The sequence below is a fragment of the Nylanderia fulva genome, unplaced genomic scaffold (assembly GCF_048542155.1).
Source record: "Nylanderia fulva isolate GAGA-0341 unplaced genomic scaffold, ASM4854215v1 Scaffold29, whole genome shotgun sequence".
Classification (NCBI taxonomy): Eukaryota; Metazoa; Arthropoda; class Insecta; order Hymenoptera; family Formicidae; genus Nylanderia; species Nylanderia fulva.
In genome coordinates, this window is record NW_028190358.1 from 992888 (window position 1) to 1008379 (window position 15492).

The 15492-nt window shown below is 40.0% G+C and overlaps 1 protein-coding gene across 3 annotated transcripts in view; it reads right to left on the reverse strand.

The window, feature by feature from the left end:
• The window catches only part of toy (paired box 6 protein twin of eyeless), a 34739-nt gene that overhangs the window by 17889 nt on the left and 1358 nt on the right, over positions 1 to 15492 (reverse strand). For 2 of the 3 annotated variants that reach the window (XM_029305644.2, XM_029305643.2), the window contains exons 2-5: positions 9501 to 9798; positions 8899 to 9052; positions 2368 to 2620; positions 1633 to 1813 (exon numbers count right to left, since the gene is read on the reverse strand). In XM_029305644.2, the coding sequence (XP_029161477.1) occupies positions 1633 to 1813; positions 2368 to 2620; positions 8899 to 8956 (492 nt within the window). In that variant the 5' untranslated portion in view covers positions 8957 to 9052; positions 9501 to 9798. The remainder of the gene's footprint in view (positions 1 to 1632; positions 1814 to 2367; positions 2621 to 8898; positions 9053 to 9500; positions 9799 to 15492) is intronic. The other variant, XM_029305645.2, reaches the window with a different exon arrangement.

The window sequence follows — 15492 nt, forward strand, 5'->3', positions numbered from 1 at the left end:
GATTTTATCAGTCGACATCTACCATGCCTGCAGCTCATCGAGCATACGTAATTCCAACCGTCTCGGCTTGTCCCGACGCCGTGAGATAATAACAGGCGGATAGCGGAAGCGACGTTTCGAGATGAGTTAGCCCCGGCTAACCCAGACCAGGCTCTCCGTCATCAGATCGTCTATCCAGCCTGGATGCCGAGAGAGAGAGAGAGAGAGAAGGAGGGAGGACGAGAGAAAGAGACAGATCCCGGTTGTACGCTCAGCACCGCTCCACTCTCGCCGCACAACAGCCGCAGCGTCGATGCAGGCCATTACACGCGCGACCGGACACGAATAATTGTGCAACACGCTTAACTGATCCCATTCACCCTGATTCTACCCGCTCCCGTTCGCTCTCGCCGCCGACTAACCCCCGCCGCACCCTCGGCATCACCCTCGGCGCGATGTGTACCAGCCGCAACAGCCAACGCCACCGCCGACGCTACCAGCGATCCACCAGTATCCAGATCGAGAGAGGATCGAAATGATCGAGAGAAATTGTCATCGATCGAATAACGTCCTTTCTTATTCTTTTCGTGTCTTTAATTAATGTGTCCGAACAAATTTTAGAGTTATTCTTCATCTATTAATATAATCTTGAAAATATGTTATATTAATTTTGAATATTAGATTTTACAATAGAACTTTAAAAGTTACATAATGTTATTAATAATGCTAAGCGCCTGTCATTTTCCAAAGAGAAAAGGTATGATAAATATTAAATCTAGTGAAGTGATAGATATAATGTTATAGAGTGATGTTCTCTGAAATGTAACATCACTACTAGTCGATGCATTACATGCTCGATGACAGGACGACACGTGCTAGACGCCCTGATTGATCACCCTGAAGCCTCCCACATCCCCCACCAACTCTTCTTCATTCGATGGTTCCTAGGAACACACCGGGTGAGAGCGAGGTTCCTCCACGAGCCGATGGATAACGACTTGTATACGCGTGCCATCCCCCTCTGCACGTATTCCTGACGGTATCCGATAGGGAGAGCATTACCGGGAGGGAGAGTTCTCGAAGAAGCCAGACGAGGACGATCGACCGCGCGAAATATCCTCGGATAGGTCGATCGCGGGGTTTGGGCAGGATGTTTGGTAGACAGATAGACGTACGACCGGAGAGAATTCTTCGAGTTCGAAGAAGGGCGATCAGGAGGGTGGACAATGCCGAGGTCCGCGTAATGGACCGATTACCCCACCCAGCCGATCGCATTGACGAGACTTTGATTAGGGTCGAGTGGCCGGATCCGATGGGTAAGTACACCCCGACCGGCTGCGCGTCACGATAAGTCGACGGCGGATTACGCGTAAACTTATACCGTGTCCAATCAATGGCCCAATATGACGCCGACACAGCGGGAAATTTATTCGCACGCGTTCGTACGATAAATCTGTCGTGGCTTGCAAGCTCGAAAGATCGAAATTTCTGCAATATGTCCGCGCTTAAACTTATTCTCTGTTTGTTTCAATATACGATTCTATGCCGCACGATATTTATTCAAATAAAGTGTTGGATAAAAAATTATTATATTAATTAGCTATCGGTATTAATTAGATGAAGCACATTTCTGAACTCGACGTGTTTACTTACGCTGGGTATATTGTCGTTATTGCATACGCCCTCCTGCAAAAGTCGATCGCGAATCTCCCAAGCGAAGATCGAGGGACATTCCCGTTTGTAGTCGGCGATTTTGTTCACCACAGGTGTTGTCGCCACCCGTGGCTTACTACCACCGATCGCCCGTGGCTTGATCGAGCCGGTCTCGTAATACCTGCGAAAGGGGGTAGATTGTTATTCTCGCTTGATGCATGTTAACGTTACGTCGTGGCAAGTCTTTTGAGCACGATGTGATTATTGAAAAAAAATGTGAGAAACTTTATAAAAGGGGAATATCATTGGGTGAAAGCTCTAACTTTATTAATATCCTGCAATTCCTGAGAGAATTGTAACGTGATGATCACGGAAATACAACGTGAAAAATAATGTAAAAATATAACGTGAAAAATTGAGATGTAATATAAAATTTGCTTGTTATCATATATCCAATTATTTTAAAATCTCAGCATCAGAATAAAATTATTAAAAATTGTACGAATTTCGTCACAAATGTATCAAGTGGCATTATCGCTAATTACATGAAGAAAAAAATAGCAGTTGCGTTCTATGACCATTGAATCTGATTAATTGGATTTAAACAGCAATCATACATCTCAAATTGTTACTCAAATATCGTATAATTAATTTCGATTAATGTCAATTAAATTTCTCATTCGTAAAAGAAAAAAGTAAGAGAGACAGAGAGATCGGTACGTGGGTGGTGCTCACCTGCCAAGGATCTTGGAGACGCATCCGTTGCTGACTTGTAGTATGCGTGATATATCGCACGGTCTGGCCCCGCTGTGGGCCAGCTCGACGATCTTCTGCCTCGTGGAATCCGGCAACGGTCGGCCATTGACGTAAACGCCGCCGAGCTGGTTAACCCCGCTGTGTCCTGCAGCCGAGCACCCAAATATTGAGTTCTGTCCGACCATAGAACCCCCGCCAATACCCGCGCCACCCCCGTGCATCAAGTCTTCCTCTGTGAATCAAAACGCGCGCAACGTGTACGTCACTTCGCCAGAACATCTGATTGGTAAACAGCGGAGAGAGTACGCGCGCCGAACGCGTTCTTATTAGTCTAATTAGCGCTCGCGCCTGTCGCACGGATCCGAAGCGTCAGATTGAACACCAAGGGAGATGTTTGCGTCGCGATCACACGCTTCGACGCCCAGCGGATGTCACGTAACGAAGATCAGTTTGACCCTTGCGCGCCGATTAATTCGCCGCCGTGTGCCTTATTACGAGCGTTACACGTACTGCGTACGGTGCATCGCGCGCGCCGAGGAAGCGTCGAAATGGAAATATACCCATGTACATATATCGCGTAGATCCGTCTGTGATATTGACGACTACGGTAATTGCGATGCAAGGAAACAATAGCGTATGTCACAAATAGATGTACAACGCATTGTGTAATTCAATAATTACGTACGAGAAATTGTGACATTCATGATACGAAGCTTATTACAATGAACTAAATTGAAAATTGTTTGCTTAGAAGATATAATGCAGGCAATTGAAAAGATATTTGACTTTATAAAGATATTTTGTTTTTTTTTTTTTTTTTTGTCTATATGTATTTCGATGCAAAAGTGGACCTTTCAGCTTTCCTTGTCACTTTGTTAAATTCCTATAGCGTGTCATGAGGAAAAGGACAAGTTCTCCCCCAACGAGAAGACATCGTGACGGCGTACAGATGACGGGAGCGTCGAGCAGAGCCAGCGTTGCTAAATGCATCTTGCAATTAACGAATTTAATTAATTCCCGCTTTTGCACCGCGCAAAGCGACAAGAAATAGTTGGAATGTAATCTTGGATGGTCCGCGCCGCCTCCGTCGCTGTGCGAAACCACTTCGTATAACAACACGAAGTGGTTTTCTCGCTTGCTGTTTCTCCGCTTGTCGCTTTCTTCCGTCCTCACGCCACTTCTGTTGTGCCTCGTTTTCACCGACGCGAGAAGATATAAAATTCCACACTCCTCTCTTTCGCTCTTTTTCGATCATTCGATGTTCTATACAATTAAAAAAATAACAAAAATATTCAGAACAGAGATAGCGATCATTCGGAAACCAATTTTTAAGTGTAACGTAATTTTGAAATATATATTTTGTGAATGCATTATATTGAAATCCTTGTTATTACACGACTTTAAATTAATGACATTTATTTCAAAACAGAATTATTTTATGAGACTTTTAGATATGACAGTTAAAATTCTGAGAGAAACAGAAGCGTCAAAATTCCATTAATTTACATAAACCTATCTTTGGAGGAGAAATGTTTTTTTCATCCGCAACTATCCGTTGGCAATAATCCTGTCAGTTTACAATTATATGCCTAAAGGTTGCTGTAAAAAGTTTTTTTAGCTTTAATCATCTTCGTATTATAACCGGAACTTTCTAAGCGAGCTTCGAGTAAAAGAAATAACAGATATAGAATATAGAAGTGAAGAACGAAAAGTGAGAAATTGTAAAATTGAGAGTCTTATTATAAATAAATCCACGACGTCGAAGAAATTTTGAAGAAAGTGCTTCTTTTATACATCTTTTTATCGCGATAGCAATTTGCAAGAACGAGAAGAGACAAATAATGCGATCTCTTTTTAGAATGTGATATAATAATAATGGTGCAAATTATAAAATATATACTAACAAAATAGTTTGCAAAATATTAAAAAAAAACCGAATTGAATTGTTTAATGGATCAGAAATATCAAGATTTCAACAATATTAACGGTGATTTGAAAACAACAGAGATTGATTCTCATTATCGACTTGTCGATCATAATCGTCGTAACTTTCCGCAAACTTGCGTCTCGATGAATTTAAAGTTCCTTTAATTATGCGCGCGACGAAAAGTAGATAATCACGATAAAGACAAAATATTTTCTTCGAGACAATTTTTCTTCGCGGCACTCTCGGTTCTTTCGTGATTAATAGACCTGCTCAAATTAATAAGAACAGTAGATCCGCCGATAATATAAAATCGTAGTCGGCGATCGTACTTACAGTATAATAAATCATATTCAATTAAATATCGTCTCAAAACTAATTATATTTTAATCATTTTATATATACTTTTTTCGCTTTTTCCTACAAATACAAATTATTATTATCCGAAAAATCAAAGACACAAAACCTCTCGCAATAATTGATATGTTGTTACGATTTAACTTTAAGATTTTAATGAAAAGTGATCTAATTTACAAATCTGATTGAAAGATGCTTCGTATTCTTCCGAATCGCTTCATCCTTTCGGCTGAACGGTTCGTCTTAAAAATAGGCGGTCAAAGCGAGAACGCGTCGTCGACGCGGTCCCGTTCTTTGAAGAGACGGCGCACGAGTCTGTGCTGTTTTTCACAAGTTTAATTCGTTACAAAGGGAACAAGTATACATGACTTAGCTGCACATGTACGCGCGCGCGAGATACACCCTTTACGTTCACCGTCTTTCGCCTCACGCCGTCCTCTTTCTCTCTCTCTCTCTCGGAGGGCGGCCACCCCCGACGACAGAGGGGGATGATGTCGGCGAGAGGGCTCGAATATCGTCAACCCGTGCACACAACACCGCTGGCCGCACACATTCTTTATATATAATTTCGCAGTTAATCTACGCGGCTGTGCGGCGTAAAAGCGAGTCGCGCCGCAAAGTGAGGCAAAAAGGTTCCACTTGGCTGAGCGTGAAACGGGACACAGATTAAATCCCATCCTGTGCAACCCCGGCGCACGACGTCGCGGCACCCTCGTCCTCCCCGACGCTTTTCTCCCACTCCCGCGTCAGTTCGCTCAGTCCGCTTGGTCGAGCCAGCCACCCTCTATCGCCCTCGCCAAACATCTTCCGAATCTCTGGGAGCCGAGCGAGAGGCGGTCCTCAAACGCGGAAACAATCGCCGGTATTTAAGATGCGCGAATAAACGCAACGAGAATCGACGTGGTAACGTTTTACGTGAGTCGACTATTGTATATGCGATTGGATCTTTTAGAAGAATGTTCTTAGGTCTATTTGACAGAAACCGGAAGTTAACCGAAAGATTCATTAATGCTGAAGGTATTAAATTTCTGAAACGGTTGTAAAAAATTACAAGGAGAAATACAAGTGTTATGATACGTTTCAAAATTTTCGAAACACTTGATCAATTTGTGCGAGCCGCTGTAACGTTTATCCTAGACGGACAAACATTAAACCCGTTGGAAAGGAACGATTGATCGTTACCCGATAATAGAAACAAAACAGCTCACCGAAGCGGCTAATGCGCCACTCCAATTTCCAACGATGACAGAAAGTTTGCAGCGGAATAGTTGTTTAATGGGATGTAATAATAGTTTGCGGGTAATTAGTCCCGCGTTGCGACTCGAAACCGGCCGAACGTAATCAGTTACAGAGTGTGTCGGTTCCGAATTCATTTAACGAATTGCTGTTTATTCGTCGACATCCATAAAAAATATCGTTTTCGCGGCCAAAATTACTTTCACCTGTCGCCGTCGCGCGTACGTTAAATAATATAATTACATGCGCCATATTTAGCATTGATAACACGACGAGCACGCATCATCGTGAGATCCAATATAAACTATACTCTATCTTTCAACATTAATATAATAAAAATAATTATAAAAAAATATCGTAATTGCAAACGTATATAAAATGCCATTGAATTGCTAGTGGAAAAACATACGCGTGGTCAGCCGACTTGACGAACTTGCAAGCATACATCAGCAATTGATTATTAACGATTATTTAATGACTCGATTGACAAATCATTTACGTAGAAAATTAAGATAAATAATTATATATATTAATAATTTATTTATATATCTAAATAATTCACGATGCAAGAGAAATTTCAAGATATTCACTCCGGAATTATCATCGCATTAACGTTCACGTTACTCGATGGTGCAGTCCCGTTTACTTTCGGTAATGGTCCCAGCATTCATTATGGACATAACGGGCTCTTCTGGAATCGACGCGTTTGTCGACTGTCACCGGCTAAATGTTATTATCACGTTAGGGTGGAGATCCCGAAGGATGAGCAAACCTGCGCGCGGCACAGCCTCCGAGCGGTTTCGTGATAAACTCTCACGGCATCGCCGAGAGAGAGAGAGAGAGAGAGAACTTCATCTCGCGGACGCCCTTCAGCGACATCAAAGATGGCGTGCCAGGCATACGCTCTCTAATGAGTTGAATCGCGGTAAGAGCGGGGACGCTCTTGCATGCTTTCCGAGCGACGAATTCATTACGGACGGTGTTAAGAGGCGGCGGCGCAGTATTAGCAGCCACCGTCTCCGACAGCGCATACTCATTACCGCGCCCGTTATTATTGACACCGTGCGTAAGGCAGTTCGTTTTCTCTTACCCTCCCTATTCCTCTTTATCTCTCTCTCTCTCTCGGTCTCTCTTTTTTTCTTCGCACAGCTTTTCATATAAATACCAAAATTGTACCAACGAGGTTAGTTACTATTCATTCGTACTCGTTACTATTTACGGATAATAAGATGCTTTGCGCGAGAATACGGGAGATAACACGATAATCTCGACGCCGCGAGCGTAGCCACAGTGCGATTAAATAAATTTTGCGTCAGTAATTTTGTGTAAGGTAACGGACCGCGAAATCCTGACTTGATACTTAACGCTCGTCGTATTAAACGAACCATTATCACAATGAAAAGACAACAGCAATCTTCTTAATCATCATGAGAATAGAATTAATCTATATTTAATTGTTTGCATATGTAGCTTTTTTAAATTTTATTGATCTTTAAACTCTATACGGATATAAACGAGCGATCTTCAACGTGTTCTCCGTTTAATGTTCACCAGTGTTGACGAAATATGTTGCGAGTTTATTGCGAAAGGATTAATTAATGGCTCCTATACATAAAGTATTTCAAAACTCGCATGCAGCTGCTTTCAAACTGTCTGAATAATTTATACAGGATATCTTCTTCGCAATATGACAGCCATGCAACTGGAAGAACTAAATCGGCACACTCCACGTCTTTCACATATGCCTATATCGACTGGCAAAAGTTATCGGGGTACCTCGCGGACGTATTGCGAAGCCGTAGCCTATTGATTGGTCGCGGGGATAATCCCGTACCGCCGACATTTATTATCCTCTTGGAGCAACGGAAGCAGGTAATCTCCGCAGTCTCCGAAATCCTGGCACGCGCGAGATCCGATCCCGTAACCAACACACGGGGCCCAGCGCCCGTAACCATTAACAAATCTCGCGTAGCGACGAGAACGAAATAAAGCGCTCTCATGAATCGGGCGTTTGATTCAAATAGCTACCGGGGATTTTATGGAGAATCGAAGAGTAGAAGCAGTTCGTTCTCTGATATATATGTAGTACGTAAAAAAAAAGAGGGGGCAGATTAGTGGCTGGGCGGATGAAAGAGGGGCTCGCTCGTGGCACGCGAACGTTGCCCGCCTTGGAACTATACATGAATACTTTGAGGAGGGGACCGATGGAAAGTGAAGGAAAGAGAGAGAGAGAAAGAGAGAAGGGGGAGCACTTATATTCTCCTACAAGTCCCATTATAATCCAGCGTGGGCCATAGCTGCGTAACGCGATCCCGCGTCTCCGCTCTCGAACGGAGAAAGATTACGTTGCATCGAGACAAATTGGCAGTGTAAGCGCCAACCTCGTCCCCTTCCTTCATCCCTTATTACGAAAGGGAGGCCGATTGTTACCGGGCGTGTAGCGGTGCTGGCAGGTCGCGCAAGCGAATCTTTCGAGGTGCAAGAGGGCCTTCGCTTTTCGCCACCCTTCGGAGTCGCCAGCGAAGGGGCCGACAGAAGCCGGCCAAAGGCGTCTCAAATTACCGACTAACCCCCGAGGGTAACCGCGAGCTCACCTAAGCCCATAAGCGTATATACGCGTATTTATTCATTTCTCTCTCAAGTATGTATAACTTGATCACGCGACGTTGCTGGAAAAACCGCGGGTCTTTATCGGAACCATCTATCTGCTTGAAATAAAACTTTGAACCGAGAGCGATCATACGTCATGATTTTGTCATTAGAAAGTGAAAAGCGATTAACCGCCCTAATTTGCCAAATTTAACACATTATGATTAAATATGACATTATCATATGTTTATATAATATCGCTATAAAGTGATATATGATTTTTAAAGTTTTTATAATCTGATGTATTATTCATGTTTATATTCTCTTATTGTTAGAATTGTCAGATCTTTTCTTACTTAATTAGAAACTATAAAATACATGTACTTGCGGATTATTAGACGTACTGATTATTACACCGAAATTATCAGCGAGTTCACAGTGTCGACAGTTGCTTCTTTCCATGACCGTCTTTCTATATCATCTGGTTTGTCGAGTGATAGTCGGATAGCTCGCAAGCAACCGCGGTAATTGTAGCATCCGCAAAAATACACGACAGTTCTGAAATTTATAGAAAGAGTCGATTCCTGTCGTTGAAAAAAAAAAGTATTATTAAACCCGATGCAATAGCGAGAGGATCGAAAAATTTGCTCGTCTGTATACTTATTTGTTCTGTTTCAATAGTATACTTCTTCAATATTAGAATAGAAAAATTACTCGATTATTTTAATTTTCAGGGTCACAAACTTTTCATTTTCATTCTATTCAATTTGATAATCATTAATACTTTCACGGAATAAATCAATTAGGTCTCATAAATAACTCCGACCATTCGACTCGAGTTTTTTTTCTACCGATAAAAGATACATCCATCGACCACTGACTGAAAACTTTTAAAGTCTCAACTTGTCCGCGTTCTCTCGGTACTATTTCAAATCACAATCACCAAACTCATCTTGTCTCGTCTCGCGTTCGCTCGCGTAAAATTAAGTAAATTGATTCGACCGACCTTTATGCGGCATCTTCCAGAAGGGCGGCTCGGGGGTGGGCGAGCAAGGGTTGGCCACCCCCGCGCCCAACAGGGTTCTTGCCGCGTGCAGCGCCGCCGCCGCAGCTTCCCTGCTCCGCGCTGCCGCAGCGCTCGGCGGATAATCCGGAGCGCTGTCACTTTCGGCGATGCCGCCGCCACCGCTACCTCCGCAAGGACGAAGGTGCAGGCTCAGCCGACCGCCACCACTGCCGCCTCCGCCGCCGCTGCCGCCGCCGCCGTCTCCGCCGCCGCCACCTCCGGCCACGCTAACACAGTGCTAAAATCATTCAAGATGGCTCGGTTAAGTTTCTCCTGCACAATTTGCTCTTAACTCGAGACTTAACTGACTTGATGTTTACATAAAAGCGTTAATTGAACAACATTATACATTTTTGAAAATGAATAATTACAACCAGTATACTACTTACAAGGGAACGGAATTAGTTTTGGATATGTTGTAGAGCATGGGAAAATATTAGATCCCAGGAACTAATGATCTACGAGCCGCGCCGAATGACAAAAATTACAAGGGATTTCGAGAAAATTAACATTTTTGAAAAATATGATTACACTCATTTAAAGAATATTGAAAACCATAAGACTTTTATTTTAAACTTCAAAATTTCATATCTTTTATTATTTTGACAGCATTAGTTCAAAAATGAAAAAACCGATTTTTTTCAAGGGGATGTTTCACCCCCTAAACGTCGAGATACGCATCTAAAAAATATCGGTTTAATATTTTTCAGTGCTTTACAACACATCCAAAACTCATTAAAATTGATGAGAGATACTTCTGATCGTTCCTTTGTTAGTTAGATAATTGATAAATCAAGATAATAATCATTCAGTAGACTGATTCTAATAAATTTAATAAGTATACCTTTTTTTAAGGAGCTTTGCTTATAAAACCTGTTTTTTAATTTTCTCGAAACAGAAATATAAATGCACAATTTTATCTCTATTAAATTCTATTTATGACAGAAAACATATAATATAATAATGTTATACAAATCATATAAATAATTATCTTTTTTTAAAAATAAAAAAGAGGAGAAGATAATAATAATAAGCGTTTATTTAGATCAAAAACTGACACATGAAAATCCCTCGTTTTCCAACAAAAAAAAAAACGAAAAAAACATGTTGCACGTAAACATGTTAAAATACATACAACATCCTATAACACCAATATCGTATTATCGAAGGCTGGATAATATCGCCGATAATGCCGTAACTCTCACGGGGAATATATCGCGGCGCGATGATTATTTAGTGCAGTGCGCGATCAAAAACCAATTTCGAGCGTAACGACATAACGTATCGACAGCGTGGATTATTAACAGATGCAAGCGCGTTTTGATTTCACGACGGTGTTACGTATTACAAAATTTTTTACTTGACGAGAAAGTGGGTCCCCCTTGTTAGTTGATAGCGGCGAGTCACTTGGCCGACAACTAGCGATATTAATGATTAATCGCGTGGAAAGCGAACGCGAGATTATTTTTTTTTTTTTTTTCATATACATTTTTGCAATGATTTGATAAATTCACGATAATTTACGAAAACTCAATTGATCCCTGTACCTTTCCGCAGTGCGGACACGACGCGTCGCGCACACGCCCTTCACGTGCACGTAAATAACGTGGCTTCAAAGAACATAATTCGGGGGATTATCGCCTGCGAAGCGCGGTAAATATTGGCGCCGTCGAAACTGGTTCGCCAAAAGCAAATTTCAAAGTGCGCCAAAAAATAAATAACACCCGAACAAATAATAAACATTGCCGTGTCGGCGGTAAATTTCCGAATTTTTCCAAGGCTGATTACATCCCGCATAAATTTGTTCGTATTACCTCACGCATAGTAGATCTAATAAGAATGTGTACGATATAAAAATAAGTGTTAGAAGAAAGATATTTTTTTTACGCTGTATCATAAAATTAATGCAATTTAAAATATGTATATGTATAATCGGAAAAATTTAGATTAAATTTAAATGTAACTTTTTTCTAAAAAACAAAAGTTTTTTTTTCACTATCTTATCTATGATATAATTAAAGAAAGTGACTGAATAAGCGCGGAATAAATTATAGATATTGATATATGGTACATGTTGCATTTAAAACAATAAATCACACAATATTCATAAGAAAGCAAATGTGCATAGAGTTATTCCTTGAAAGTAAGTATACGTATACTTTGACTTTGAAATATCGCATAATTATCAGTAGTTATTCTATTTTTACAACTCCACCCGGAAAATGTTACATGAGAAATGAGTAGCACTCGTAACGATATGTACTATAATATACTTGTACTCCTATAGCTACTATTTATCAAAAAACCTCCCGCTAATTAGGTGATATATTACACGAACAAAAATAATTAGCACAAATTAACTATTCCCGAAAAAAAAAAGATAATCCAGAAAGCGCTATATAAAAAGAAAATAATCCAAGCCCAGCGGTGCGCTATCGAATAGTACCTATAGTGGCCTATCGAGACAATATCTTGACGATCGAGAAATCCAACATGTGCGCGCGAGAGCGCAGATCATCTATGCGCATTCCGGCGTGCCCCTCGTCTCATCACGGTTAATCATCACACGCCGGCGTATGTCGGGACGAGCGTTAATTGTCATTCGGCGCGGCTCGTAGATCATTAGCTCCTTTCAAGCCCAGTCGCGGTAACGTCACGACGGCCGACGGCAAAGCAGGGGACATCAATACCCGCGCCTGACCGGATCGAAAAGTGCAAGCTGTAAAGCGGCGAGCCAAGGGTCGTTAAACGTGGTCGACCACGAGATCATTCCGCTTCTTGTCGCGACTCATTCTCGAGAGACGCTACTTCTTCTCAGGAGAGAAAGAGAGAAGTCGTATTCGTCTCGCGCTACGAGATCTCGATTGGATATACCGCTGTCAAAACGCGATTCCGCGCGACTGGCAGAGGGATAAATAATTTAATCTTCGATACTGTATATATACCGTATACACATTATACATACTTGACATTGTAAGAATATTTCCTCGCGGTAGCAACCTACGTCACTTGATGAAAGAATAAAAATCAATCAAATATACGCGGAATACTCGTCATATGATAGTGGACAGTTTGCGATATCTAAATAAGAGTTTGCTTCATTTTAATGATAACAAGAAAATTATCAAAATTCTCTCTTTAACGTCAAATATGTATATCGAAAACGAAAAGTCGTAATCGCAAGATTTCTTAATTATCAATGATTAAAAGATACGAGGGGATGTAAAAATCAGTAGGTTATTTCACGCGGACTTTTAGCTAGCGAGGCGCGAGATGAAATTACTACCTCAGAACCATCCGGACAGCTGGAGAACGCGACGTGCAGAACGCGCGACGGAGATCTGAGGAACGAGCTACGTTTAGTCTCGTTGAAACGACACGACATCGCGCGCTGCTACCTTCTCGGCACACAAAAGCGGAATATCTCGCAGACGACCTGCATCCCGTTGAGCGCGAAAGGCGGAAGTTTAAGCACGATGCATTAATTTGCGCCAATTAGAATGCCGGCAGTAAACTGCGAGCGCGTACTCGCACTACGTCACGCTAATTCGAATTGGATACACAAGTTAATCGTTTTTAATTCTCCGACGCACTTCATACATACACCGCAATGAGCAACCATCAAATATATCACGCATTTCCCTACACAATAATGCAACTTGATTTTCTCTAGGAAGAGAAGAAGAAAAACGAGAAAGAGAGAAAGCGAAATGCAAGCAGTCTCTACTCAATCATTTTTATAAGTTTCAAAAGCAGACAATTCAGTGAAATTAACATTTTTTTTATTAATAATTTTTTATGTGCCAATATTCTCTCTCTAAAATAAATTATGGTATATGCCATTATAAATATACATTTTCTGATGAGATAAAGATTTATAATTATGTCTTGTGTGCGAAACGTTGATACATCAATCGATTTAACAGAATAATCATAAAACAAGAGACTCAGAATTAATAAATAATTTAGATTAAGATTTTTCTCGGCTTTGTCCTTTTTCCCTTCGCCCTTCAGCACTTTAGACACGACAAAGGGCTTTTCACGAAATTTCTGAGGTACGCGAGCGCTTTCTTTGTCAAGCACTCGAAGAAAAGACATCTGTTATTTTCCGAGATTGTATCACTTTCAATGAGCAAAAAGAGTATGTTCGTTTCTTTCGTCTAGAAATAATATCAACAGTGTGTCCCTTGAATAAACATATAAACTGAAACGAAATGTAAAAAGAAGTTCAAATATTGTATTATATGGAATTCTACAGCTACATAAAATCACTTCTGAAAAATAATTTAACGCTCCTCTCTCATAATTCCCCTTTAAAAATTACAAGTGCTGCTTACGAAGTAGATAATAAGAACGTTGCGATTTACTCATTAAAATTTAAATATAACGAATAATGAGAAAAGAGAGAAATATTAAAGAAAAATATTAAAAACCCACACGCATTAAAATTTTATATAGAAATTGCGATAGTAAAATTCTCTATAATATTTTAATAACAAAATATAATGATTATACAGTGAATTATACAATAACGACGTTAAATATAAGAGAACAACAATAAGATCAATGAAGACTTTTCTCTCGTTTCTCGATTTCTATTTGAAATATAATTTTGAGTTTTCTCATCGCGCAAGTTACACAACTTCAAATTCAAATTGATTCTAGAACGAGATCGGAACATAAATAGAGCGTCTCTCTTGTACGTTAAAAAATCGAAGCTCTCTCATAAAAGGCACCGCGATATTGCCTCTCGTGTTTTCGTTAAACAAGTGCGGTGCATTCCGCTTGCAATCGACAGCTTTTTTCGCGATCATAATGAGGTACTCGGGCGTTAACAACGCCATTGTGCGCTACGCGCAATTTGTAGCTAACCGTCGCGTCGCGTCGCGTCGCGTCGGGCCGCGTCCAAGTTATTACCCCTATTTCCGTTTATTACAGTTTTCTATAGATAATAAGAGGCAGTTTTCCGCAGGGAAAATTCGTTTCTTCGCCACCGTTCGTGACGAGCAACGAGATATTATTCTCTGCGTTTATTATTAAATGAGATAAGCGAATCTTCTAGTGTTGTCGAATTAAACCTTGTGTTTAAATTAACAAAACTTCATAAAAATTGCTAATTCTTAATCATGGAAATTGTCTATTTAGAAGTATGAAACAAGTATCATAGAATTTCTATATACATGTAATTTGTAGTAAACTATTATTTTATGTGTGTGTTAGATATTGTTAAAAGTTAAAACTATTTATACCTAATCGAAAAAATGATTATGTAGAATAAGACAAAAATATATATGTATATAATAAAAATATAATATAGAAATTATATTTCGATAATGGAGCAAATTATCAAAAAATTATAAAAATCTGTAGTATTCAGACTCTGTATCATACAATACAGTTTGAAATTGATTACATGAAACGTGGAAATTAATTTAGATTGACAATTATGGTTTACTTGTAATCCTTTTTTTTTCTAAAGATGATCATTATTTAATTATATCAGTAATCAGTAATTAAAAATTAATATAGCGACAGTGCAGTAAATCCGACAGCTACCTGCAGCACACAATCAAATCTCCAGAATTGTGAAAAGAGATACACAATTCGTCTATTAAAAAGAGGAACAACATAATTTAAAAGAATTTAAGAGAAACTCTAATTCATACATAGAATCATTATCCAATTTCGAAATATTAAATATATATTTAAAAATATACCAACTAATGTAATAAATCAAAAGAAAGTAACAATTGAAAATAGATGATCGTATTCCAAATTTTCGAAATTTATATATAAATAAACACTATAAACAACGGCTAATACGAGCTGCGAAAGTTAGGATGGTAAAAATTAATAGTCTTTCTGTCACTTATACACAATTTAATACGGGACGTTTGTGCTTCTTCAGCCACTCAATAATCACTCATAGGAG